This window comes from Thunnus albacares, chromosome 1 (assembly GCF_914725855.1).
Source record: "Thunnus albacares chromosome 1, fThuAlb1.1, whole genome shotgun sequence".
NCBI lineage: Eukaryota > Metazoa > Chordata > Actinopteri > Scombriformes > Scombridae > Thunnus > Thunnus albacares.
Window position 1 is genome coordinate 16,523,974 of NC_058106.1, and position 26,242 is coordinate 16,550,215.

The 26,242-nt window shown below is 40.9% G+C and overlaps 1 protein-coding gene across 2 annotated transcripts; it reads right to left on the minus strand.

Moving 5' to 3' along the window:
* Window positions 1-553: 553 nt before the first annotated feature.
* ahctf1 (AT hook containing transcription factor 1) lies at window positions 554-25,160 on the minus strand. Of its 2 annotated transcripts, none has more exons than XM_044346172.1 (40): window positions 24,897-25,160; window positions 21,609-21,735; window positions 20,559-20,709; window positions 20,280-20,382; window positions 19,430-19,610; window positions 18,528-18,735; window positions 18,022-18,138; window positions 17,761-17,845; window positions 17,479-17,629; window positions 17,090-17,222; window positions 14,844-15,025; window positions 14,570-14,631; window positions 14,255-14,383; window positions 14,022-14,112; window positions 13,795-13,884; window positions 13,332-13,472; window positions 13,014-13,118; window positions 12,660-12,756; window positions 12,190-12,313; window positions 12,002-12,058; window positions 11,482-11,628; window positions 11,146-11,336; window positions 10,786-10,930; window positions 10,227-10,358; window positions 9,930-10,077; window positions 9,539-9,686; window positions 9,336-9,443; window positions 8,848-8,992; window positions 8,445-8,660; window positions 7,530-8,190; window positions 7,138-7,329; window positions 6,806-6,911; window positions 6,558-6,679; window positions 6,127-6,446; window positions 3,979-5,808; window positions 3,426-3,669; window positions 2,619-2,795; window positions 2,442-2,530; window positions 2,104-2,192; window positions 554-1,787 (listed from the first exon to the last, which is right to left on the minus strand). In XM_044346172.1, exons 2-40 carry the CDS (start codon window positions 21,727-21,729, stop codon window positions 1,589-1,591), a joined length of 7,737 nt encoding a protein of 2,578 aa, XP_044202107.1. In that variant the 5' UTR covers window positions 21,730-21,735; window positions 24,897-25,160; the 3' UTR covers window positions 554-1,588. The 2 variants fall into 2 exon arrangements, with proteins under 2 accessions (XP_044202107.1, XP_044202099.1); XM_044346164.1 differs by having other exon boundaries at window positions 3,426-3,699; window positions 24,897-25,158.
* Window positions 25,161-26,242: the final 1,082 nt, after the last annotated feature.

Genomic DNA, 26,242 nt, shown 5'->3' on the forward strand with positions numbered 1-26,242 from the left:
TCAAAAGTAATGGTCATTGACATTAACATAGGAAGAATCAATATACAGTACTTTTAATCTGCTTTTTTCCTCCCCTGGTCGTCTGTTAGAGAAGTGGAGCAGTGGAGATAAAACCTGGTTTCACTTTCACCTCGTCTAACACTATGAATTATACAGAAGGATCAGTGTGGGGAAACAGGAGAGTTACAGTCAAGGGAAAACACCACTGTTACACGTTTACAGCTATGTTTCTGTGAACATTTCAGTGACATTCCCTGAAATCAAACCTCACCTCAACAGCTAGATTTCTGACATTGCCATAACCTGATGCAACATTCTCAAGCTGGACGTTGAAGAGACCGGACAGATGTCTGATATCTGAGGCACCGACAGGATAAGCTCTCAGATATTTATGAAGGATAATTAGAGGGTTGTAGCTCCTTTCAGAGGTTGACTGAACACCTCAGACAGAAAAAGGACTTTGTGTTTCAGTCAGTTCGTTCAGCCCACACTTTAAAAAAACACACACTTAAAGGCAAAAGATTGAATTGAGACAATTACTCCACACCAGAAGTAGAGAAGTATTCAAGCTTTACCATATTTATCAAAGAGCAGTCATCAAAAATAAGACATTCTACATACATTCATCAGAAAATAGCCTGTGTCAGATGGTGGTTGCCATAAACTTAATTAAACAAGCCTATTAACATGTCCCAAAACAAGTTTAACAACTCCAAACTGCAGTGCAAGTCTTTTTTTTTCCTCCTTTTACAATATACAACATTCCCATGACATACAAAAACAGTCCAAATCTGTTGGCAATAGTGTACAAATCTGTGACTCTTTCACAGAAAATCCCCCAAATCAATTTAAATCTTAAGACTATGGCATAGGCAATCTGATTAGATGATCAAATGCATTTGAGACACTTAAAACTTCAAAATGAACATAATTCTTTAGGATTTATTTATTAACTTTATTTGGAACATAGCAAAAAACTATATACAAATGTATCAGTAGAAATGTTTCATCTCCACCGGGTTGGTTGCTTTTCTTCTTAAATAGAAAAAACAGCAGGCCTCAAAATCTTAAAATAACAACAACAAAAAAACTAAAATAAAAGAGAATGTAAATAAAGCCTCTTTATCAGAGGCAAGTTTAGTTCAGTCTGATTTATTAATGGGAGCTCCTAAAAAAACCCATATCGATTGCTTTCCCTTGTGCCATTCTGAGCCCAGAGAATTAAGCTGATTATTACGAGCGTTGCAAAATGTCCAACACAAAACGGCCACAGATACAGTATCAAGTGATGTCAAGTTTATACGAGCAGGACATGTAAACTCCAAAAATATATAGTCCTCTTTCACACTGCTTCCACCAGTGTGTTTTAACCCCAAAAATATTTTCATGCCTACATTGATTTTTATTATTTTATTGACCTAGAGGAACGCCAGTATACAAAGACAACTGCAGCACTGTGAGGCTTTTGAGGAACGAGAACCATCGTTATTTTGGGCATACGCGTTTATTTGACAGCTCCCGGTCGAGTTGGTTCAGATCTTCATGTGGCTGTCTGAGGTTCACTGGTTTAAACCACCAACCGACCTCCTCAGAGTTTCTTCCTCCGGGTGACTGGCTTGGTGTAAACGGTGTCCATTATGCGTTTTCGTCGAAGGTTAATGCTCGAGGTCGGGGCCTCTGCTTCCTTAGTCCTCTTCTGTGCTCTCGGGAGCGGATCAGCTGGGCTAGGCAGAGGTGAGATCAGGTCCACTTCTGCTAACGGAGGCAACTCCAAAACAGCTTTGGATCTGAAGGTGGAAAAATTAAGTGTAGAAAGAAAATAAATTAATAAATAATGGGGGAAAAAAATGAAAAAATACCTGAGCATGGAGTGTTTTTAGCTAAACAAACAGAACAGACATGAGTGTACATTACCATTCAGACAAATAAAGGTTATACAAAATAATATATATTTTTGAAAATACTAAAGCCTTTATCCCATGTCATTCACAAACTATGCAGTCAAGTTTAAAACATCAGGATAAAATTATTTGTTTAAGATGAACATTTGTTGGTATTGGCCTTAGTCTTAGAGGTATTTTTATTTGGAAAGAAGCATCTTACTTGGCTGTTCGTTTGCCGGTTCTTCTGGTTTTAGAAACACTTGCTGCTTTCTCCACTTCCACATTATCTTGTTCTGAAGCAGATTCATCCTTGGAAAAAAAAAGAGAAAGATGATGTCAAAAAAGCAAATTCTTTCAAAGACTTTTCTTTTTTTCCTCACTTATGTGTTTAAAAACAAAAGAAATCCACTGAGCAAAGTAATGAACAGCTGGAAAACAAAGCGTTTAAAATGTAAACAGATTTACAATTAGTCATGTTACTTTTCATTTTAGACGTTATCTGCTTTGTGTGGGCTGAACAGTGAACTCATTGGATTGTCCAGGTTAAAAAACACTGACCTCAGGTGCAACAGAAGCAGCTCTTCTTCTGTTGCGAGTAACAGGTGCTGAAAACTCTTCACTCGGGCCAGGAGACTCTGCTCTGTGAGCTGACACATAAACACAACACAGAGTTAAAACCATCATGGATAAAGGGATGGATGGATGGATGTATGGATAAGTGGATACTAAGCTCACCTCTTGTTCTTCTTCGTGAGGGGGAATAGATGAATGAATGCTCGCCTGGGCTAGTCTCGTCATCTTCAGGTTCTGGGACCAGGCTGTCATTCACAGGAGGCAGTGAGTGAACCTGCTCCACTGACGACTTTGTACTCCTCTTGCTGGATCTCACCATCTTTCTGATGACTACTCCTCCTGTATATGTGTAAGAGTTTACATTTTTACATCCACACACTTTTTAAAAAAACTCTTTTATTTTTTAGATTCAGATTTAACTGAGCTTTTGTTACCTTTGGACAGGATCAGGATAGCAGTCTCCTGCCGTTACTAGTCTTTATGCTAAACTAAGCTAAGCTAAGCTAAGCTAAGCAGCTGCTGTCTCTGGCTTCATACGTAAAGAACAGACGTGAGTGTTATCAATAGATTATTAAACTGGTGTTTTCTGTTAAACTCTACTGGCATGGGCTTTTAGGATCTGTACTGTAATATCGAAGGCCTAAAAATGTTTTAAATTTATCACCAGGTGTTTCCCTGCTGCTCTCTGGTTGAAAATTTCAAGTTGGTAGTATACGCATGATGAAAGTTGACTACATGTACTTGTATCATTCCTACATCATACAGGTAAATGTGCAGAATTTGAACATCTGAGACTTTGAAGCCTCCCAGTATCAGTTCCCTCCCCTACAGATCCAACTCAGGGACTCTGAGAAGAATGGGCTGAAAGCAAATAAACTACACCAATTTTGATCTGACGCCCGCACTAATGCACTAATGCTGCCTCTCTCTGCAGTTCTATTTTGGGTCTCGATGTGGCCTTTTACATACCCTCCTGCTTCTGTTCTTCATCCTGGAGCCTCTTGATGAGGGCGTCTGCAACAGGGGTTTCAGAATCGACCTCTAACGGGGAATCAAGTAAGGGAAGGTCTTCCTCAGGGTGGTCCCAGAGTTTGCTTCTAGTTGGTCGCCGGGAGTTGGTGCGACCAGCAATGCTGTTAAGTTTGGGCTCAAGCACATCTTCATCTGCTTTCATGTTTTCAGTAATGGTCTCTCCTCTCTTCTTCCTTGCACTCTGAGGAAGTGATACAGGAACCAGTTTCACCTGGGAGTATTAAATGTCATGAATGATCAACGATGGATGGATCATGTTTATCATGTAAAATGAAGTAATGTATAATGGCAATGCATGATAATCATGGGTGAAGCTGAAAATACACAAGGTAAAAGCTAATGCAATGTTATGTCTTTGATATTAACTTGATGGTTCAACGTCAAACAAAAATAGCTTAACATCAGATTATGGCGGAGAAAATGATCTGACTTTCAGCTTAATTAACATCAACAACTTGCAAACAAAGTAATAACTTTCTTGAATCCTTACTTGTGGATAAACATTTAGGGTGATACGGTTGGAGTGACGAGTTGTCCTGCCGGGGCTGGAAACTTGTTGTTTCTTGTTCTCTTCCTCCTCCGACAGGGATGGCTCCGGTGACTTTATCTTAGTTTTTCTGGTGCTGCGTTTGACAGGTGAAACGAAGACCTCCTCCTGTTCCTTCTCCTCTTTCACCATCTCTAATTGTGTTTGCGTCACCTCACTGCTATTCAAATTTCTGCGGCTGGACCTCCTTGGAGTGCTTGCCTGAGTGGTCCTGCGTTTGGCTGGGGTGGGAGTCTTAGAGCTTGTTCGCCGAGAAACCTTCTTATCTGAGACCTCATCCACTTGTTCCTCCTCCTCCTCCTCCTCTTTGATTTCAACCTCTGTGGCTGCAGGCACCTCTTCATTACCACCTCGAGTCCTTTGACTGGTCCTGCTTAAAGTAGCTCTCTGAGAGGCCCGTCGTCTGGCTGGCGAAGAGGCCATGGAGGTACTTGCAACTGTAGTATCATTATCCATGGCCTCCACCTGCTCAGCCTGGTCTTTAGGAGGTTCAGGCTGAGCTTTGCGGGTACTTCTTCGAGGTGGGCTGGCTTGGACTTTGGTTTCTTTGTTCTGTTTACCCCTTCTGGGTGTACGACTAGGCGAAGTAGGGATCAAGAGGGTTGTTTCTGCCTCCTCTACATTCCCATCCTCCTCTGGCACCTCTGCTTCCTCCGGGAGGGAAGAGATAAAGGTAACTGTCCTCCTCCCTCTCGTGGTTCTCCGTGTTGGAGTAGGAGCAGCTTTCTTCTTCCTTTGAGAGGAGGCGGTCTCTGGCACAGGTTGTTCCTCTGGCTGCTGCACGGGTTTCTCTTCTTCAACATCTTCATCTTTTCTCCTTCTTCCCCTTGTTCTCCTTTTTGTTTCTGTCTCTTTCTTAATTTCTTCCCTGTTATCCTCTTCAGTTTCTGTTGAGGATATGTGGTCCTGGTGCTCCTCCTCTTCCTCAACAGAGGTCGCCGTCTCTGCACTGTGGGCAACTTCTTCAATCTCAACAGGCCCGTTCTCTTCAGGCTCTTTCTGGTCCTCGGCAGGTGTTGGTTTGTTCTCCTCCTCCTCCTCCACCTCCTCTACAACAGCATCTTTCATTGGCATAGAATCTTCACTATCCTTGCCTTCCACAATTGCTGGGAGTTCTTCCACTGGAGCTGGATCAGAGACTGATAGAGTTGCAGATTCAGGAACTTCAGCCAACATTACTGACTCAGCATCCTTCTGCTCTTCAGCAACTTCCATCTTCTGGTTTGCCTCAGTGTATTCAGTCTGTACGTCGGTTTGGAGTTCTGAGTCTGTTAGACCATCAAGCTCAATTCCATCCAGGGTGTCAGTTTCTTTCTTGTTGTCCTCTTCTGGTGCTTCTTCAGACCAGGGAGCTTCCTGGTCATCTGTGCCCAAAAGAATAACCTCTGGTTTGGCCGCAAGTTCATCAGTAGCCTCCACTACTGGAGAGTCCATGGGAAGGTTGGAGGATTGCAGATCATTCTCCATAGGTAGGGTGTCTGCCTCTTCATCCCTAACTTCATCCATATCCAGCATGAGAGAGAAGTCGCTGTGAGTTTCACACCTCGGGTCCTCTGCCACAACAGTTTCCTGAAGCTCAGGAAGACTGAGCTGAGCAGCATCAACCAGGTCGTGTTGTCCCTCCACAAGTTCCAGGGGTACCAGGAGAGTGGTGGAGGGTTTGAGCTGCATGTAGGACGACCCTTGCCCTTCATCCTCATCTGCCTCTATCTCTCCACCGTCTGCTCCAAGTCTCACCATTACCACCTCACCCTCCATTTCCTCTTCTACCATCTGGTATGGAGCAAACACAATAAGTTTTTTTTTTTTTTTACTCCTCTCCACACACACAATCATACAAAATAGCTCAGTCAATTTTATGGGTAATACAGTCTGAATATGAGTTAAGAATTGATTTCACTTCCAACTCAAGTTGTTCCTACAGATACGTGGTGATGCATAAGAATTTAGTAGCTCATTACTTGCTCAGGCATCTTACTCTCTACTATGCGGGCTACATTAATATTTAGGATTCTTAGTACATTGTACAAAGCAGAATATACCATACGTATTTACACATTTGTACTGCAGCACCATGATATCACTGGTTACCTTCATCTCTGCTTCGGGTGTTATCAGAGAAAACTCAGCAGCCTCCTGCTCTGACAGAGTTGGCAAGAAGTGGGTGTGTCCTTGTGGTACAAAGACTGAAGTGGGTTGGAGGGGTGGAAGTCTCCCATTACCCTGGACCTCCTCAATGATCTCCACCTCGCTACCCGAGTCCTCCTCTTCCTCCTCTTCTTCCACACCATCATCTTCCTCAGCTTGATCAGACTCTTCCTCCTCCTCCTCTTCCTCCTCCTCATCATCATCATCTTCCTCCTCAGACTCAGGGCTAGAAAGTTCTTCACTATCGTTCACACTCACAACAGCTAGAAGATAAAAAGAGGCAGAAAGTGCAAATGTGTGAGGAAACGTTTACAAGTAAAACAGCAAATGTAACATTAAAAGCACCAGTGTTAATGTATGCATGTCTTGCTCACAGTGGGAGTCTGTGCCAGTTGGCTCTGAGGAGGTCACAGAGGCAGTAGATTTTTGGCTGGTGAACACTGGGGGAGCTTCGGCAGCAGCCTGCTCTTCCTCTTCATCCGCGCCTGGGGTCTCACTGGAAGAAAGCAGAGTGATAGCTATGTTTTCACTTACCACTAACAAAATAACCACCAGATAAGCAGCTCCAAAGGAAAAACAACCAAGTTCTCATATTGTATAAAGGTAAGAAAAGTGTGTATACCTGTTGAAGGATGTCTGGGTCTGTGATGAGTTGTGGATTCCTGAGCGGGTGAGAGGAGACGACAGATCATCGCCAAACAGATGTCGCTGCACAAAGTCTGTCAGATCTGATGGCAAACAACACAAAACAATCATGTCAATTCATTAATAGAGTTCCAGAAATACCTTTTGTATTCACTACACTGTGATACATTTGTTTTCTGAAGATCTACTTTACAGGTTTACATTGCCCTATAATGTTGTGTATATGTTGAGTCACTACAGTCTCATTTTATCTAAGGTGCTAACATATTTAAACTGTTTATACTATGAAAGCATAATTTAAGGATGGACCTGTTGATTGCTCCAGCTCTTCTGCTGGATCATTTGTGGGGTCAGTGGATCCAGATGGTTTCAGGTGCTCAATCAACTCTGTGGATTCAGCGACATCTGACTGGACGTCCTGCACCTCCTCAGTATTATCAGGTTGAGCCTGAGATTCTGCCTCAGGGACAGAGTCCGTGTTCTCAGTGATCTCGTTAAAACCTAGTGGAATATGAGGATACGTCAAGCAATGTTTATGATGAGTGTGGCAAAAAACATGAACATTTTCAACAGTTTCTATTTTAGAAAACTTAAATATCAAAGCATAGCACGTGTCTTTATGTGTTTTAGTACTGCACAGTATTCAGCTGCAATTATAAGTCATAGAAGAATCAACAGAGCAAATTCTGCAAATGAATTACCTTCTTGATGACTAAATATCTCTTCTTGGTCAAGAATTGCAACATCTTCTTGTTTGCCACTTGACCCAATATCCTGTTCATCCTCCTTTTTAGACTGAACTTCCTCGTTTTTATCCTCCTGTTCCAGACCCACCTCCATCACATCCTCAAATGTTTCATCTTCCTTCAGCTCTTGCCCTTCCGTCTGTGCATCTTCTGATGTCAGGAGAGGGGTTTGCTCAGTGGTTTGCTCTGGTTCTTCTTCTTCAGTTGGGGATTTGAAGTTCACTATCACTACCTCGTCTTCCTTATCTGTCGCTGTATGCCCCTCTTCTCCTTCCTGGTCTTCTGAGAGAGGTGCATCAAAGTACTCTAGAGTGACGTCTGCTGACTGGAAAGATGTCTGGCTGGTGTCAAAGCTCAAGCTAATTCGTGCCTGTGTGGCATCTGATGGTCTATTCTCTTCAGTGACTTCATGGATGGAGGATGACTGGCTCTCAGAGCATCTCAGCTCTGGTGAGGGAATGCCACCTTCAGGAGGCAAGAACTTTACATGATGTTGTTCCCCTTCCTCATCTCCATCTTCTTCCTCCTCAGCAGGCTGTAAGGACCAGGTCTTGCGAGTAGCCTTAGACAGCGTGGAGCCTCTGGTCAGCAAGCTAATTTCACTGTCTGCTGCCATCTACGGAGGGAAATTGTTCCGGGTGAGTTTCAAAGACACATTTAATAATAAAAAGAAAATCTTTCTAAACAAAGAGGAAGAAAACTGATGAGAAAGAGGTAAGTTTAATAATACAGACAACTCTGCACTATTTAGATATCTGAAGCCGTATATCATTTGGGGTTCAGTGTCTTGCCCAACATATGAACAGGAGGAGCCACGGATAGAACCACTAACCCCATGAGTTGTGGACGACCTACAGTGCTCTGTCTTACCCCATTGGTCCAGCGGATGCCCTTTTCTGGTTCAGGAGACACTTCCTCTTCAATAAAGGTGATCCTGCTCTCTTTGCTGCGGAGTGGAGGGGTTATAGAGCGCCCTGGAGATGCAGAAGGGGTGCCGACAGGTGTGGGCCTCAGGCTGCTGCGCAGGATAGACGGGGGGTTGTAGGCTGAAAACACAGGTCCAGAAGCAGCCAAGGCACGAGCTCGCTGAGAGGACACACACATGAAAAGTATAGGTAAGAACATACCAAAATGCTAAAAGAATACAAGCTCATCTTTCAAGAAAATAAACTAGATATAACCAATGTAAATCTTCTGAGATTTGTCAGCAAAATATTATGCATAACTTTTTTGATTACTTCTAAACTAAATAATTCCACATTTGTCTACTCACCTTGACAACCTGGGGTGTTTGCAGCAGACTGAGTTCAGGGGCCTTGCTGATGCTTTTTGGAGAAACCCAAGAGCTGGGAGGTCTGGGAGGGCTGAGAAGAGACTGAGGGGTCGGACAGGAGGGAAGAACCACTGAGTCCATCAGCCTGGGTCACATTGGAGAGGAAGAAACAGTGCAAAGCAACCATGAAAATATTTTATTTATCCTTTATTACACACTTCTAAAAAGACTTTGGTTTGTTTTACATATTCAAGATCAAATTTCTGGTTACAGTGCATGCCACGTAACAGCAACACCCCTAGATCAACCTTTGTTGTTTGTCATACCCCTCTCTCTCCACCTTGTTTCCTGTCTACTTCTCCACTATCAGCTGTTGATTAAAAGGCAAAAATGCCCCAAAACATATCTTTAAAACAAAGTAAATAAATTAAAATAACAAACATGTACAATGCGCTTCACTTGGGGTATTATAGCCCTTATGCAAGTACCTTGACTTTCGTTTGGAGGACATGGTGATTGGAGTTCCCAAGAACGGATCAGGAAGGGCCTGGGAGGAAGGCTTGGGACTGGGGCTCAGAACTTCAGCTGCCCTGGGACTAGCAGAAAATGAAAAAGGTTTAAAAAGAATAAAATAAATCTAAATAATAAAAATAAATCCCTTTGAGATGCAAGTTTGGTATTTAATGCTCACCTCCTGGCAGGGGAGGACTGTGGTGTGGCTTTTCCTAACCACACCTCTTCAATCTTGGTCAGAACATTGTTGAAGAAGCCAGCCCTGGACATCACCTTCTCACTGGCAGATCGCTTGGTGATGGTGGACAGTGGCTGTGGCCGAGACACTGGAACACAGTGTGGAAATGTGTTACATTTACAAAATATGATGCTTTTAAACTGTTATCTAGATTAAATCAAAACTAAAATAAAACTGTGTTTCACATAAAACAGCCTTTTTCTACTACCAACTTTAAAAACAGGCACCGTAGAAAGTTAGTATCCAAGAATCCAAGGCTAAAAATTTCCTTAAATCATTCATTCAGCCATCCAGCTTTTCCTCCCTTCCACCTTATTTAAGCCCTCCTTACCTTCTTTGTGGATGGTATGGGGATGCTGGTAGGGTTTGCCCCTCTCCATTGCCAGTTTCCTCTGTACTCTGGGCAAAACTTTGCCATATTGATCCAGTATAGAGTTCCTGGTGTTGCTTCTTTCTTTAAGCTTTGGGTCTCGTTCATTCTAAGAATGAAGAAGCAAGAAACAAAAATCTGTCGCAGCATGTATAGCAAAACAATGCTTTCACTCAATGGAGCAGACATGGGATTTCATTTTTCTTTTTCATCTTGTGTGTGTGTGTGTGTGTGTGTGTGTGTGTGTGTCAAACATACCACTAGGTTCATCTTGAGGGTGTGGTTGAGTTGGAGGGCAGGTATATAATTGGCCTGCTGAAGGTAATGAACCATCAGTAGTTCTCTGTTCTGGAGACCCCCTGTACCCTGAAGAAACTTCTCCAAACATTCCTGAAACACACCCAAGGATCAAGAGTTTCACACACTGACCTACGCATCATGATGAAGGCTTTATCCTAACATTTCCCTACACATCAGAAGTCTGGAACGAGTTGGGAGGCACTTGGCAGCTTGTTCCCCAAACCAGGCATGGACCTTTCATGGGTCCTGTGTTTAAGATGTTTTTCTTGTATAGTTTAAAGTGTTGCACAATAAGAGAGACAACTTCTAACAATTATAAGTATATATAATCATCAAACACAGGAAAGAACTGCTGGGTACTCTTAGAGCTCCAAATTCTCTGTATGCTTGCTCTTAAACACAGCTGAAAGCAAATCATAAAGCAAGACACAGAAATAAAAGATTAAATAAAAATAGAGTAATTGAACATTAATCACTGTCTACCAATCTAACATGTATTCATTCATCCCTCACCTACCTGTTCAGTGAGGCCGAGGGGCAGTTTGAGTAGCTCCTTGATGAGACCCAGCTCCTGGCAGCTCTCATACAAGAAGCCCAGCAGCTCACCCATGTTGAGATGATTAGAGTGTTGCCGAAGTAAGGACCACGCCTCTATGAGACACCTGGAAGAGGGGCACACTAGCTGATTATCGAAGGTAAGCTGAGACTTGTGAAAGAGGCACAAGATCACCATCAGGTTTTTTTCCTAAAACAAAAATCCTTTGTTGCATAACATCAAAATAGCTGTTAAGTTTGACTGAGCCTACAATTGTATTTAAATTAACTCCTAGTGTTCATACACAGAAAAAGTAGTGCAGTCTTCTCCCTTTGCTCTTACCTGTTGTGTAGCAATACAGAGAGACAGAGTTTGGCCTGGGAGGTGGAGGATATTGGGGGCTTTGTTACGTGGAAGTATCGTAGTGCCACCGAGTGTTGGCCCTGGCACATCAGTGCTTGCAAGACACGCTCATGCTGCCACTCAAAATGACACTGGGAGGCGGCAGGATGCAGAAGCCGCTCGAAGGAACTCTGATCAAGACAAAAGGGAGTTAAGATCGTTAATGTTTACACTGTGAAGCTACTTCACTTGAACAACCTCTCTGTGTAAAAATTTACATCTCAGAGGGAAATAAAAAAAATCGAGTCTGTCAAATGTGTAAATAAATGCGGGAACCTGGTGGTCACGATGGTCCAGCAGCCAGAGGCCTTGCACTAGTTTGACCAGTCCGATAGGGATGGCAAATGCTGTGGGGAAAGACTCCACTGATGCTCCCTCCTTATTAGGGAAGGAGTACATGACATCCAGCAGCAGGTAAATCACCTGGAGGCAACAGGTCAAGGCTCATACATGCAGTAATTTCAACTTGGTCTAAATTGGGGACAGTTTAGGATTTTCTATTGTGATAAGAACATTTACAACCATGACTGTTGAATACTAGATTGTTAAATGATTTACCTTTAACATTGAACACATAGATACATATTTTAATACATTTTAACATGTTACAATTAGTCTAAAACTGCACAAAAGTACTGTATGTCTTAAGCATAAATAGAATCAAAGCATACATAAATACCTTAAATATTTAACAAAACACTGTGATCTTAAAAATAGCATAAAACATACTGTAGCTGACCAAGGCAGACTTGGGTAAGACAATAATTGGCTGATAGTAATTTTAGTTGAAGGATACGATTGCATGTTTGGCAGCTTCATCGATGTTGTCTAGTAGATAAATATCCAGCAAGGCCTGTGGGTCAAAGACATATTATCAATATCAAGTACTTCACTGAGTCGTAACACCAGATGCATACTCAATCTGAATTACACTGGATGGTACAAAATCAATTAAACTGAAAAACAAACAGGTTTAATGCTTACATGCAATGTAGGTGGTGGGTATTGCCCTGTCCCACCTTCATCCCTTTTCCACAGGTTGGTCAAGCGTTCGCCACACTGACCAACCAAACCGTCAATCATCAGGCAGTCTGCACACCACTTGCCCCTGAGAAGACAACAGCAGAGTACAGGCATTAGATCATCCTCCAATTTTACCTGTAAAGTATGTCCATGAAGTTCAAGATGGGTTACATAAAAGACTAATAACTTTTTGGAGTCCTTTACTGGTTATAATGTTACATATACAAACCCCCAAAAGTATAATACAAGAAAAAAAAAATCCCTCATTAAGAGCAAATGTGAGACCATCATCACCAAGGGAAAAGTGAGACAAGTGGGAAACTGAGATGGGCATTTTATAGACTCCACTTTTGATTAGAAGTGTCACTCTATTTGTGGAAAGGTTTACTTAGCTGCAGCCAATTACAATGTATATAGCAAAAACAACTCACTTAGCCAGTCTGGTGAGCTCCTCTCGGCGTATAGTGTAATAGCTGCTGATGACTGAGTGGGTGTAGAAAGGCCTGGAGATCTGGAGAGCGTCATCGTCTGGTGGAGAGGTAGTTACAACCCACAGAGACAGAGGAAACAAATAAAGATCACCCCTCGATAAATTGTACAGTTAAAAGGATAGGTTCACAATTTTTCAAGTCCATATTAAAACAACAAACTCCTTTTTGTACTGACTGTTGTTTTAAGACAGACTTGAAAAATTGTTAACCCATCCTTATAAGAATTATACTAACTCAAAGAATAAACTCAAACCAACTCAGACACAGATCATGTTTGTGCCACTAATAGTTTACCTGATCCCTCAGGCAGCAGGCCTGTGCGACAGAACCAGAGGACGACTTCTGCATACTTGGAAATTAGACTGGACACCATGTTCTTGTTCATCAGACCCAACAGGCCTACACAACAAAAAATAAAACCAGAGCTTATCAATAACTACAGACGGCTCAAAACAACAACACAATCGCTGCTGAGCTGTTAGTTACTTATATGACAGCTCATTACCACTCAAAGCAACATCACAACATTAATTAAAACAGTTTATGTTTCACAACAGGAAAAACACTTATATACATCACATATATGTGATGGTATCTATATAAGTACTGTACCTTTTTGGGTGAGCTCCTGAGCTTCACTGAGCAGACAATGGAAGATAGTACTGAGGTTACCCAGCAGTCTCTGGCTGTGCTGTAGCAGCTGCATGGTCTGAGGGTCTGTGAAGTTGGATGAGCTGTCAAACAGTGGTGCACCTAAAGAACAAACATATGCAGAGACCCAAACAGAGACACAACATAAATTTATACACTGAAAAAAACTTGCAAACATTAGCATAGAAATTAGGTGTTTCACAGGAGAAATATATATAATTTATTGTCATAAATAAATTAAGCAATTGTCAAAAGGGACATGGAGAGTATTTTATATCCTTGCCAAGGTTAGCAAATACTGACATAAATTGTCATCAGCCTGAAAGGTTACGTATTCCTTACAAATGGGTGTTTTGTTCAACACAATCTTCTATACAATTCAGAGTGTTTTTTGATTTAAAAAACAAAAAAACAAAAAACATACAGATGCCATCCAGTTCCTCCTTGGTCTGGACTACTTTGTTCCAAGCCCAGTCTAGGATGTAGCGTAGGTTCAGTGCAGAGCCTGGTTGTTCTGTTGAGGAGGGACAGAGTTAAAGCATTAGAGTTGACTGCAGGATTTTAAAGCCGATGCTGATATGTCTAGTGGCTGGCATGGGTTCTATGAGTGTGAGAAACCATTTGACAGTTATTCCGCTAATGACTTCTCACCCTCTGCGGTCCACTGCTTGATACAGCCAGTAATCAGTCCCAAGGAGCTGGTCTCTACAGCTGTGGATAAGATGGCATCCAGCTGCTCCTCCTGAAGGCCAACAACAAGATGGATGCACAAATTACCAATCAAAACATTGAGATGAGTGTGCTACTTTGCAGGTGTATTGAGGCAGGTAATTCTGCAGACCAAGATGTTGGCCAAGTTTGTGTGTGTGTGTGTGTATACCTACCTGAGAGAGGCTGGAGGCCTGGGTGTCAGCCAGGCGAGATGAGAGTAGGCCGGACATGAGGCAGCGTGAGTAGCTAGTGGAGATGATGTCACTGGAACAAGGAGCAGCTTTCTTCAAAAAGCTCAGGGTCTGGTTTTAATGACAATGAATTACAATTAAAAGCAGCATACTTTTCATTCAAATCAACTTGAAATATTGAAATCCAACCTAACTTGTAAATACTGTGTAGCATCAGGGATAAATACCGTATCTTACGCTCATTCAAACACACAAGACACAAGTTTGTATGTCAGAAAAATATATCAAGAAACTTGCCTCTTTCTGATACCCAGAGCAGGTTAAGTGCACAATTCCAGAGTTGAGCAAGCAGGTAGCATCTGTGACATGAAAGGAACAAAAAAAATTCTATAAAACTTATATTTCAGCTCAATACATATTTCAACTACAAACCACAGCATGACTGTACAAGCACATTACTGTGAAATACAAAAAGGCAGACCAGAGAACAAACAAGCTTAGATCTGAGAAATTATTTAAAATTACATTTTTATCATCACACAACATAATTACATCCAGTGTTAACACCTACCAAAGTTGTACGTGGTAGAGTTAAAGTATTGTTCTGGTGGGGGGCAGGTTAAGGGCATGCCCCTGCTCAGGCTGCGGTCATGCACCACCACATCCAGCAGGACGTGAGGAGACACCATCTGCACCACTGGGTCCAGAGACCAAACTGCCAGGTAGGGACAATTGTGCAGAGACTCCCCCGTTCTGACAAAAACACACAAGTGCAAATGCGGTGTCACAGTAAATCAGGCAATCATTACAATAACAGGATACAATGAGCACTTAATTACTTGCATTGCAATAAGGATCAAACAACACTAACACTGGGTGCCATATTGTTCCTGTTTGGTGCCATTGTTGTTTTTGGATGTTAGTTTAATTTGAATTGTAATTTAATAATAAAAATCTCTTTTCCTTTTGAAATACACAGACCTGAAAACCCTGGATAAATGTTTTGAGTACCACTTCGGCGACCTAGATGCATCTGTTGAATAATTAATTGTGCTGTTTGCACAATGAATTATTGTACATAATTTGCATGCATACGCATAGCAGCACATCATTTGCATACATGCAGCAGTCAAACAGACAAAAAAGTGAGGGATGCAGATGCCAATACTGTTAGTTGGTCATTTATGCCTGTTTGTCCATTTGTCTTTGACCTGCCTAGACACAGCTTACTAAGGAACACAACTTCACTAACCTACCAATACTGCTGCATTTATGTAGTTTCTATTGTTTACACCTCCACAATAATCAAATTTTAAGCCAATTTTATTTTTGAAAATATGATTTTCAGTTAATTTAAAAAAAGATGACGACAATGCAGCTGTAAAACCCATACCAGCCTAAACAGACTATTTTGTGGTTATGATTAAATAAATGTTTTAGAGCTGGTTAATACATTTGTTTTCATTATAAGTAGCTATTACTTAATAACCTAATAACAACACAGGCTGAATATGAACATGGCTGTTGAAACTGTAGTAATCACATCTCTCCTTACATATTGTACTTAAGTTGCAATGTGGGGTGTTTCTTTTCCTTGAAATTTTCCTAGAGTAGGCAAAGTTATAGACTACAGTGCCAACACACACAAACACACACAGACAAACACTGCCTTCTGCCTTTTACACACACACACACACACACACACACACACACACACACACACACACACACACACACACACACACACACACACACACACACACACACACACACACACACACACACACACACACACACACACACACCTCCCAGTAACTTTTTAAGTAATGGTATTTCTGCAGCACATAAGCGCACTTTTTTTTCCATTGTGCCATGATTTGCTCCTCTCATTACGGTTACAGAATACAGTATTATGACAAGTCACATTTAACAATCTGTGACACACAGACAATATAACTTAATGTTACTTTGCAAACTTAAATGCCTGGTGAACAAGCAAGCTAGATTGCAAATTATTTAATGTTAGGCGGACATTATTAACATTAAGTATTTTCCAAAAGTTGGAAGGTCTGCGTTAACTTGACTCAATTCACTATTTCAACTTTCCACATCCACCCCAGTCCCGTTTACCTTTGCAAAGGAGTTAAAAGAACGGTCCTCACTTGAGGAACCAGCCAGCCGGAGTGAGGAGGGGGAACGAGAGGGATAAAATCGATGTTGTGTTGCCGTCGATTTGCAGTCTCTTGAAATGACATTACACATTTGTCAATCATGATCATCCCCGCTTGATATTTGGGTGAAGGCAGGGGGAATGAATCCAGCACTATGATTGGTCGAACTCTTCTTCTTCTTTTGCTTTTCGGCAGGCTAGACGCTGCTGTCTCTTGCTGTTAGACTTGAGTACTGCACGTGCAAAATTGAACTCACAGGCGTCACCAGCTTTTTGTGTAGTGTAGGATGACAAATTGTACCAGCGTACTTTGATGTCAAAATGCGTACTTGCTATGCAAAATGCATAAAGGTTGGAAGGTCTGAACATATCGTCAGTCTGTCTATCAGTTATGGAGAGGGAAGAGTGATTTCATTTTTAATGGGCTTACATAAGATTTTTAAAAATCAAACCATTTTAAATCCATTTCCTGTTCCCATTAATGCATATTATTCTTAACTTAAGATCAGTGTGATCAGTCACCAAAAACTTTTGAAAATAAATTTACATAGAGTCACAAAGTTGGGAATTTATTTTAAAATGTATTGGAATCAGGAACCCAAGAAGCTGCTTACGTTAAGTAGTTTCAAAATCAGTTTCCACTGTACCTTAATGAGTCTGGCATTTGTGCGTGGTACCAACGGTTGATGTCAAAAACTCCAACAAAGGTGGACGGGGTTCCTTGACCATAAGCCTTGACTTGCCAGCTGAAGATAGACACACTGGTGTCTGGAGACGCAACTGAAAATGAGAAAAGGGGTATGTGATTAGCAAACAGAAGACAAGTAGATACATAAAAGTGACACGAAAGCAAAAGAAACCATTTTAATGGGAACACACAATGGTATAGACCTGTTATGATTCTACTTCTTTAGCACGATAACACTGGTAATGTCAAAGCACTAAGGATAAAAGTTTGATTTTCAAAGAAGCTTCACAAATTAGTTCCCTACATACTCCTATTTTCCACAAGCAGTCTCAGAAGAAGCAAACTAACCTTCATTCATGCTGTCATCCCTGTCAGGATGGGGTCGGAACTTCTCGATGGTCTGGCAACTGAGCAAGCGGGTGTTGGTGGTCTGCGCCCTGAGAGGAAAAGCTGTACCACTTAACTCCTGACTGTAACGTTCCTCACAGTACTCCAGACCCTGAGTGACAGAAAGACAAAGAAGGAGAAAGGTAAATTCACAGTAGATTTGTTTGGCTAGCACTGAAAAGGATTCACTAATTTAAGTAAATAGAAAGAACATGTTGTTGAAATCTTGTATGCACTACAGACCTCATAGAGGATCTTCCCAGAAGCTAGACACTTTCGTTCACTGAAGGCCAGCTGAAGCAGGCGGAGGCTGACCATATCGCCTTCACTGTGTGGGAGTGAGAGGAGGTAGGAGAAATATAACAACTTAGAAAAGAAAAAAAAAAACAAAAAACATTTGCCTGGATGGAGTGCTAGCAGATCCAAATAACTTAAATTTGCTGAATCTTATGCTTATATTGAACAAAAAAAACAGGGTAAAATTTAATTACATGCAAGACTTACAGGTCCTGAGAAGACTGGACAGCCCAGAGGTAGCAACAGTTCCTAGGGTCATTTTCTGGCTCCTGAAAGGTGAAGGCATGCACAGGCACCCTGCCACCATCTAACTGGGAGTGGTATCTACACATGAACAATCAAACAAAAGTTCATACACACAATGTGATTAAAATAAGATTTGAATGTACCTATCAATGCTATTCACTCAGTGATGAGATTACATTATTTCATAGCTGCAGGAACTGAAAAGAAGCACAGGCTGTTGCAACTGCTACATATGGCTCTTGAAAATAAGTCCATACTTGCACCACACTACAGTGAACAATACAGTAAAATGAAATGTATAATTGTTTTGTCAGAAGTAATTTCTATTTTGGTAAAGCTATGTACCACACAGTAACAGCGCATTGAGGCCTTATAAAGGCTATTCAGGATTGACACCTACACATCTTTCTTGTACATCTCCCCAACTTTCACAAAATATAGAAGGCAGAGGAAACACAAAGACTCACTCTTTTTTTAGAGACTTCATGTTCCACAGCTGCAAATATCCATCAGAAAATCCCACAGTCAGCTGGTTGGTCCTGGAGATATACTGCAGAGCTGTGGCTCCAACTCCACTGGGCCCATTTAGCTGGAGGCAAAGATGTCTGCCCTGTCTGTTACTGACTTCTCTAAGCCTGGGGATCTCTGCTGGAGATTTGGTCACTACCTGTAGGTCTGAGAACAGAGAGTAAATAAAAAAAAAAAACAGAGATGAGTTTAAAAAGAGAAACAAGAGCCAGAAGGCAAACAGAGATTAAGATGAGCACATTGCCCAATGACTTTGCTCAGATTTAGGGAACGAGAGACAGGAAAGAGAGAAAAAAAATGAAACACAAATTTGTTTTCCCTGATTCACATTTCATTGAGCCTTGGGATCTCTGTAGGGCTTCATCACCACCTCTAAGCATGAAAAAGATGGGATGTAAGGATTTCAAAAAGAAACAACTAAGAGCGTTACAAACATTGTTGCTATGATCACAAACACCATGTGAGACAAGATTAATCCCTTTGTGAAAGGAGGCAAAGTGGGTGCCAGCATCCAGTTAACAAGTCTAGTAGTTATGATGTAGCTGTGTAAGATAGAGGAAAAAACTATTTGTAGATGAGTCTCAGCTTTCCATGGACATCAAAATGTCTGAAAACTAAGGATAAGCAGCGCACAGAGAATTTTAATTGAACTGGTGTCCGTTTATAACCACTTTTTTCCCCTCAAAGGCCAATGTATGGTGAACAGCATAAGAGAAATTGACCGTTTATGCCCTTGCAGAGAGGGTTAAAAAGAGCAGTTTTACAAGGGACAGAAGATAATCAAAGAGAACAAACATGCAGACATAAGTACACCTAATCTCTCCATATGAAAGCTCCTCACCTGAAGCCTCCAGCTCGCTTTGGCTGCATGACAGGTCGTCAAGACAGAGGTCCACTAGCAGAACATGACCGAGATCAGTTACGACGGCAGCAATGCCAAAGAACCAGCGCAGACTCTGGTGAAGGTGCTGGGTAGAGGTACTTGCTCCGCCATAACTCACTAACGGCTCAATGGCTGTAATCTAGATGACACAAAAGGTTGAAGGAAGGAAGGATGGAAAGAAAGACAATGTTCAGGTTTTAGTATGCAAAACTTGGCTAAATCTGTGCTTTGCTTTTCAGAGAGTTGAATCTAAATTTTTTGATGTGAATCTGAATTATTTCATATTGTGCCATCACGTCAGTTTATAAAGGACTAATATTTCCAATTCAAATACCTACTGACACAAAAATCTGCTACTGCAAGACAACCAAAGAGTATTTCAGAAGTCTTGATGGGGCAATAGGAGCAATACATATAGCAATATTATAAAGCAAACTGACTACAAGAAATGTTTTCATGTCATTTCCTGCTGAAGGAGGTGCTACTATGCACTGACAGGGTGTGTAAACATTTGCATGTGCAGAGTTCATTTATTTTTTGTATAAATTTGTTTAATCAAGCAAATGAACTTTGCATTAACTTTTGCTGAGATTATGTCTGGTTCAAGTTGCCTGCAAGGTCTGTGAGTTTCTTTCCACTTACAACACAAAGACACAACTCTTAATGTTAGTAATGTGAAAAAAAAGAATCTGACTAAAGCCATTCTTGCTTATTTTTTTATTGCTTATCTATTTAATAATTATATTGCTGTAATAGACCATCTCTAGCAGTAAAGAGTATTGGAGACCCTGATGTATAGCCAACTCACCCTGCCTGGTATAACCACAGCTTTGACCACCCTCGACAGTCCCAAGTCATACAAACACAGCACACTGCCCTCTGCTTCCTCCAAGCCAACCAGCAATCCAGTCCTAGTAACACAAAACAATTATGGAATTAACATTAGATTTTTTCCCCATCTTTTTATGTTACAAAATATAGAAATGCATGAATATTTGACAGTTGTCTGCTTGCACTGATCACAAGCTTGTTCAGTAGCTGATACATAAATGAGGCCAATGAAGAGAAAGTGAAACAAAGCTCTGACCGTTTGAGCCAGCTGAAGTCTCTTGCAGCAAGGATATTGGGTAGGTGTTCCCCTCCACCGCTGAAGCAGTATGCAGACAGCCTTTCGCCTGTCACTGCATTGACAACCTCCAACTGGGGGCCACAGGCCAGCCAAGCCAGCCCACCACGACCTTTACAAACAGACAAGAAAATTAAAGGTTTTTAGAGTTACAAATCATACAATTATGACTCAACAAGGGATCTGCAGCCAGCTGTCCTAAACGTCTAATTTTTTAAAAAGTTTTGTTACACCTTGTCGTGCTGCAGTGACTGTCATGTTTACATTGTTGATTGCTGACACTGGCATTTTCTAGAAAGTAATTAACACATTACTAAAGATTTTGCTAGCTAAGACATTCCTTAAGTTTTAACTGTGCAACATGATTTAGTAAATCACTACTCTGAGTCTAGGTAACTTCATAAGAAAATATTAAGCACTTTACTCACATAATTAGTCATTCATTCACAAAAAGTTGATTCAAGACAATCCTGCATTCCACTTTGTTTAAAAGGTAAAAACCTGGTCCAACAAGATCTCTGCTCTAATGCTTCTGCTCCAACTTTGCTCAAGTTACATTGTACTTGTTCCAGTTAGATTGTACTGTACAGTGGGCAGTGACTGAGTACTTGTTACACATCTTACCCAGCATGTTCCTTTAATTGAAGGAACATGCTGGGTTTCTTCTCAAACCAAGGGAGTTCAGTTTTTCCAATGGTATTGATAAAGGTATTCACCAAGCAAATTCCTAGAAATACACATGAACTAAACTGATGGTCAGCAAATTTATAACAATGTCATATTTTGATATATTTAAAATCACTTTGATGCCTCAAGTGTTCCTAGTACTTAAAAAAAATGAATCAAAACAATGACTCATGTTCCCCACCTGTTAGAAATGGTTCAATTTGCTTATTTTGCTCATGAAGAAGGTGATGCCAATGTTTTTTTAAAACCTTGTATTTGTCTTCACAACTAAGGATGCAGGAAAGAAAAATACTTAGTTATAGAAATCAGTAAAAATAGGCTCACCAGTAGTGAACCTCCCATGAAGCACAGAGTCCAGAGTGATCTCATCTTCTCCCAGAGCATCTACAGTCACTCCTGGGAAAGGCAGCAGGCTGCTGGTGACTTGGGCAGTCAGGTCATGCATTGTTCACTGTATGAACAACAACACAAGACATATGTTGGAAACAGCAGACAGTTTATTTACCCTTCACCAAATACTGCAAAATTATTGCTAAAGTTCTGTGGTCAAAAATATTATATTTTGTCTTGTTAATGTCACTATGCCCTAATTACTACTGAGTAAATTAAAACGCAAATAAGTAAAACACAGTAAAATGACAACCTGTGAAACAGCCTTTCTGAAGCCCCTCCTACTGAATAAATCCACTTCAGGCTTTATCTGCTCGACTGGGTTTCACAGTACAAAAGAGGTCTTTCTTTCAAAGCACAGTTGCACCCCCAGCTGTCAGGGAACGTGTTGTCAGCAAACCCGCTGACATCTGGGGCTGCTTTCTAATCAACAACAACACATGACATTACTGCTACACATCTGTTTTCAGCATGAGAATAGGTTCTGATAAAGTGTAAGAAAGACACGATGGCTCTTACATTTAAGTATTCAAATCATCTGTCAGAGAACTGAAGTGGCCATTTTTATTCCTACTTCAGACTAAGTGCAAATGGTGCTAATAACTTTTCATTTACAGGGCCAGGATAACAATGCTGCTTAATAATAATAATAATAACAACAACAAACTTTATTTTTATAGCTCAATTCATGCATAATGAAGTCAGATATCATTACTCATTTCTTTATAGTTGTGACTTCTTAGGTTTTCTGTGTGGGCAGTTGTTTTAATAACATTTCACTTCCTCCAGAAAAATTGAACATTCATTTTTAAGTTTTACAGCAAGTTACTTTACAGTTTTACAGTTTATTACAGTCTGGCTCCAGACTTCACCGTGGACATTTGTAAGTCACCGTATGAGACAGTGTGCAGCCACAGATCTTAAGTCAAACTTCCACAAATCCAGGCTTAAAAGTTAACATATACACTGCTAATGCCATCAGGGCCCCAAGACTTTGGGATTACCTTCCCGTTTAGCTAAAGCTCACCAAATAATTATGATCTGAAAATGTTTTAAAACTTTAAATAGATTTTCTAGTATGTGATGTCTTTAACCCTATACATTTATCCTGTTATTACCCTCTGTTGATTTCTATTTATGATACTCCTGTTATGTTATTATCATTGTTGACTCAAGTCTGTAAAAGTTTACGCTTTCCAAATCAGAATCTGTTTATTAACAAAGTGTGCAAGAATGCAAAGAATGCGTCTTGATGTTTGTTCCAACAAACGCAACATAGAAGAATAAAAATATAAGAGCGTAAGGTAATAATAACAATGAAATAAACAAAGTATTACTAAAATTAAATGAAAAATTTACAATTTAAAATCTATTTAAAGAATGAAATAGTAATAGTTTTGAAATGGGATATAAAACTTGAAATGAAATACTGACTGTACAAAGGAAATATGGACTGTGCTACAGACCAAGAAATTGGTGACAAGTGCAAAAATTAAATTTGCATAAATCATTAATTATGTAACTGTGGAAGTTGAATGCAATGTACAATGTTAAGTACAGTTTGATGAAATATATTAAAGTGACCAGTGCAGGTATTAAAAGTGGGATATGAGATGTCCAGTTTGGTAACAGTGCAGTTCAGCTATTTAGAAGGGCAACAGTTTCTTCAAGAGGTTGGAGGTTTTTATGGGTCTGTCTTTTTCCTGAGAGAAGTTCAAAAGTTCCCTTAGACCTGTCAAGGCACACGTGTTCAAACAAGATAATATTATCTCCAGCAAGTATGGTATACACACACACTGGTGGTTTACAAGGCCAACTGAACCTGAATAGAAATGTGCCTGTCAGCTTCACAGTCCACAAATTGAACACAATACTGCCCTCTGTGACGAAAATGGAAAACACAGCAGATTCAAGTGAACTCCCGCGCAACAAGTCAGTCACTACGCAGCCACATGTCATCACATGGAAATGGAGCATGTACACATAATTATACAAATTACCATCTAAACGAGCCTAATCTAGGAACTTAAAAGCGTCGCGACAATGTTACAGGTTGTTGACAAGTTGAGGCAAAGATTTAAAAACAGCAAAATAAGCTGATTATCAGCAAATCTAGCTCCACCTAACACTCACGTGTGTCAAACATTAGCAAAGTGTGTGTGTGACAACTCATAAAATGCGCAACTCTCATAACTTTTTACAACCTTGAACAACGTTCATATGTTACCATCGAAACAAGATTGAGCCGTTAAATACATTTAACTGTCAGGTAACTGGCCAATGTTAGCTAATTCGTTAGCATACATTAGCTTCGCCGGCTACAGTTGTTAGCGTTGTGCTAGCTGGACATAATGTAAACAACCAGTTGGTCGCTTTCTTGGTACAATATAATGCACAGTACTGTTCATCACGGAACACAGTAATGATTGACCGCAAATATGCTAATGTTATTCGGAGCCGTGCACACTTTTCTCGCTTAGATTAGCAAACTACCCAGTTAGCTTACAAGGTCAAGCAGGATTAGCTTAAATGAATCCAAGTTCATCGATTAAAAGTTATAGATAGCTAACCTAGCTGTAAGCATATCACAGCAGAGGGAGATAGCGGATACGTTATGTCTGCTGTTATCTGTTTTGTGCTGCAATAAAATCAATTGCAGCGCTAGTTACCATTTAAGATTCAAGTTCACGTTAGTTTAGTGATCCGGAGAATAACTGGTTAAAATCAAAGCCAGGGTGGCTAGCTCGTCTGTAACTTTCGCTAACGTTTGGTGATTGTTGGCGTCATTATTAGCAAGGCAGTGTGTCCGTTAGTTTTCCCCGCGACCCACTTTAGGGACGACAACCAGGAGTAGCTTTTTACTGGTGTTACTGCCGTCTTGTCTTTACTTGAGTCGGAGCTTTAGTTAGCTGGGTAAACGCACACTGGTGTTCAAGCTTTAGCTTTGGCTGGAGCAGAATAACCCGACTGCAGCGCTAACGTTAGTGTGGTAGCTTGTATGTTAGCGTTAGCAACTCGCAACATCCCGGTAGAGTCGTGGTCCTATGTTAGCGAAGACTCGCGTCCCTGTGTGGAGACGAGAAAGTAGCTATTTTAAATCTACTTTGGGATTTAGTCAGCATACGCGAGTTTAGTGAGCTATCCCTGTTAGCTCTCTAGCAGTTAAGCTACGCTGGAAAACATGATGCAATGTGCCGCTAGCTGCTACCGACGTTAACGTACCTGTCCGAGGATGTTGACGGCTTTATCGGAGCCACGAATGTTTTGTTTTCCTTGACGAATCTCTCGACTCCTTCTGTTCTCTGTCATAATCCGCTCCTTTGTAAAGTACAGTTCACATGTACAGCCTTCCAGACGCTTCCGATGACTGGCAAGCCCGAAACGCTTCCTTCTGACTTCAGGCTTCAGCAACGCAAAGCGCCATTTCCACGGTTGGAAAGTGCTCCATGCACTTCTTCTTCGTCGCCGTTGGTTTTGGCAGACTCCATGCAGCGATGGTGTGCTGTCGCCCTCCTCGGTTTGGGCGTTGAAACCCCTTGAATTATTCTACTGTACTAAAAACGCTCCCTAATGTTTCTGTTGGCACCCCTTCCATCAGTATTAAGAGGTGCGGGTAGACGTGCAGATTTATTTTCCTTCTGATTAATCTAAATATTTCTCTCAATAAATTTATGGCGATCTCTGGCTACACTACTGAGTTCCCAAAGTCCTGAAAGATTATGTATATTTTAACTTCTGCACAAAGTTCGCGCAATTTTTTTTAATTTAAAAAAGTGTTTTGTATCAACCATTTTTACATAATCATAAAAATCGAAGGAGTCTTGCGAGTCACATAATGTGGCAAAACTCTTGTATTGCTTGTGCACATAAACGTGAGCTTCCACTGGTAACCTAAACTTTTAATGGAACAATAGCATTTGAAAATGGCAAAACAAAACAAAACGAAACAAACTCGTTTGTCATAGCTCCTTGTGCTTGAAAACGTGATTTAACAGCTGTTTGGACCATGGTTTGGACATGCAAGTCCTTGAATAGGGAGTGGCTCCGATTTGAAGGTCCATACAGTCAATGATGAGGCTCTTTACTCGCGTTGTTCTCTCCTGACTAGATCTTTACGTGTGTTGTATTAATACTCAGACTTTGGATAAAAGCGCTGGTCAATGAAATTGTAAATATGGTCCACTCTTAATAGTAGCCCTGACATAACAGCAATGCTCAACAAATAGTGATACAGCACTGTGCAACCACCACACAGACAGGGACTGTGAATGTGACTACGCACATGGTCCTCACACAAGACTGTGATATTGTGTGTGTGTGTGTGTGTGTGTGTGTGTGTGTGCATGACCAGGGACAGGTGAAGGACTCAGTAGCTGGGTTTTCATCTAAATGTATCGCAAATTTAAACTGAATTTTCAAATAATCGACAAAAGAAAAAGCGAATTGATGCACGTTTCCATCCACTGTGCGAATATCAGTTGGTTCATCGAGAAAAGCAGCAGGTGGCGCTAATTCTCCAGCTTGACTGGAGATTGTTTATGTTGTTGCGCACTACGAAACAACATAAA

Bases quoted from the DNA above. Each gene is read 5' to 3' on its own strand.
- ahctf1 (XM_044346164.1), bottom strand. From the start codon at position 21,729: ATGCATGACCTGACTGCCCAAGTCACCAGCAGCCTGCTGCCTTTCCCA. The intron at 13,885-14,021 runs GTGAGAAGTCAT...CCTCCTCAACAG, and splicing joins CAAGCAGTGGACCGCAGAGG to AACAACCAGGCTCTGCACTG. The intron at 12,757-13,013 runs GTAAACTATTAG...CCTCTCCACCAG, and splicing joins CCTGCTGCCTGAGGGATCAG to ACGATGACGCTCTCCAGATC.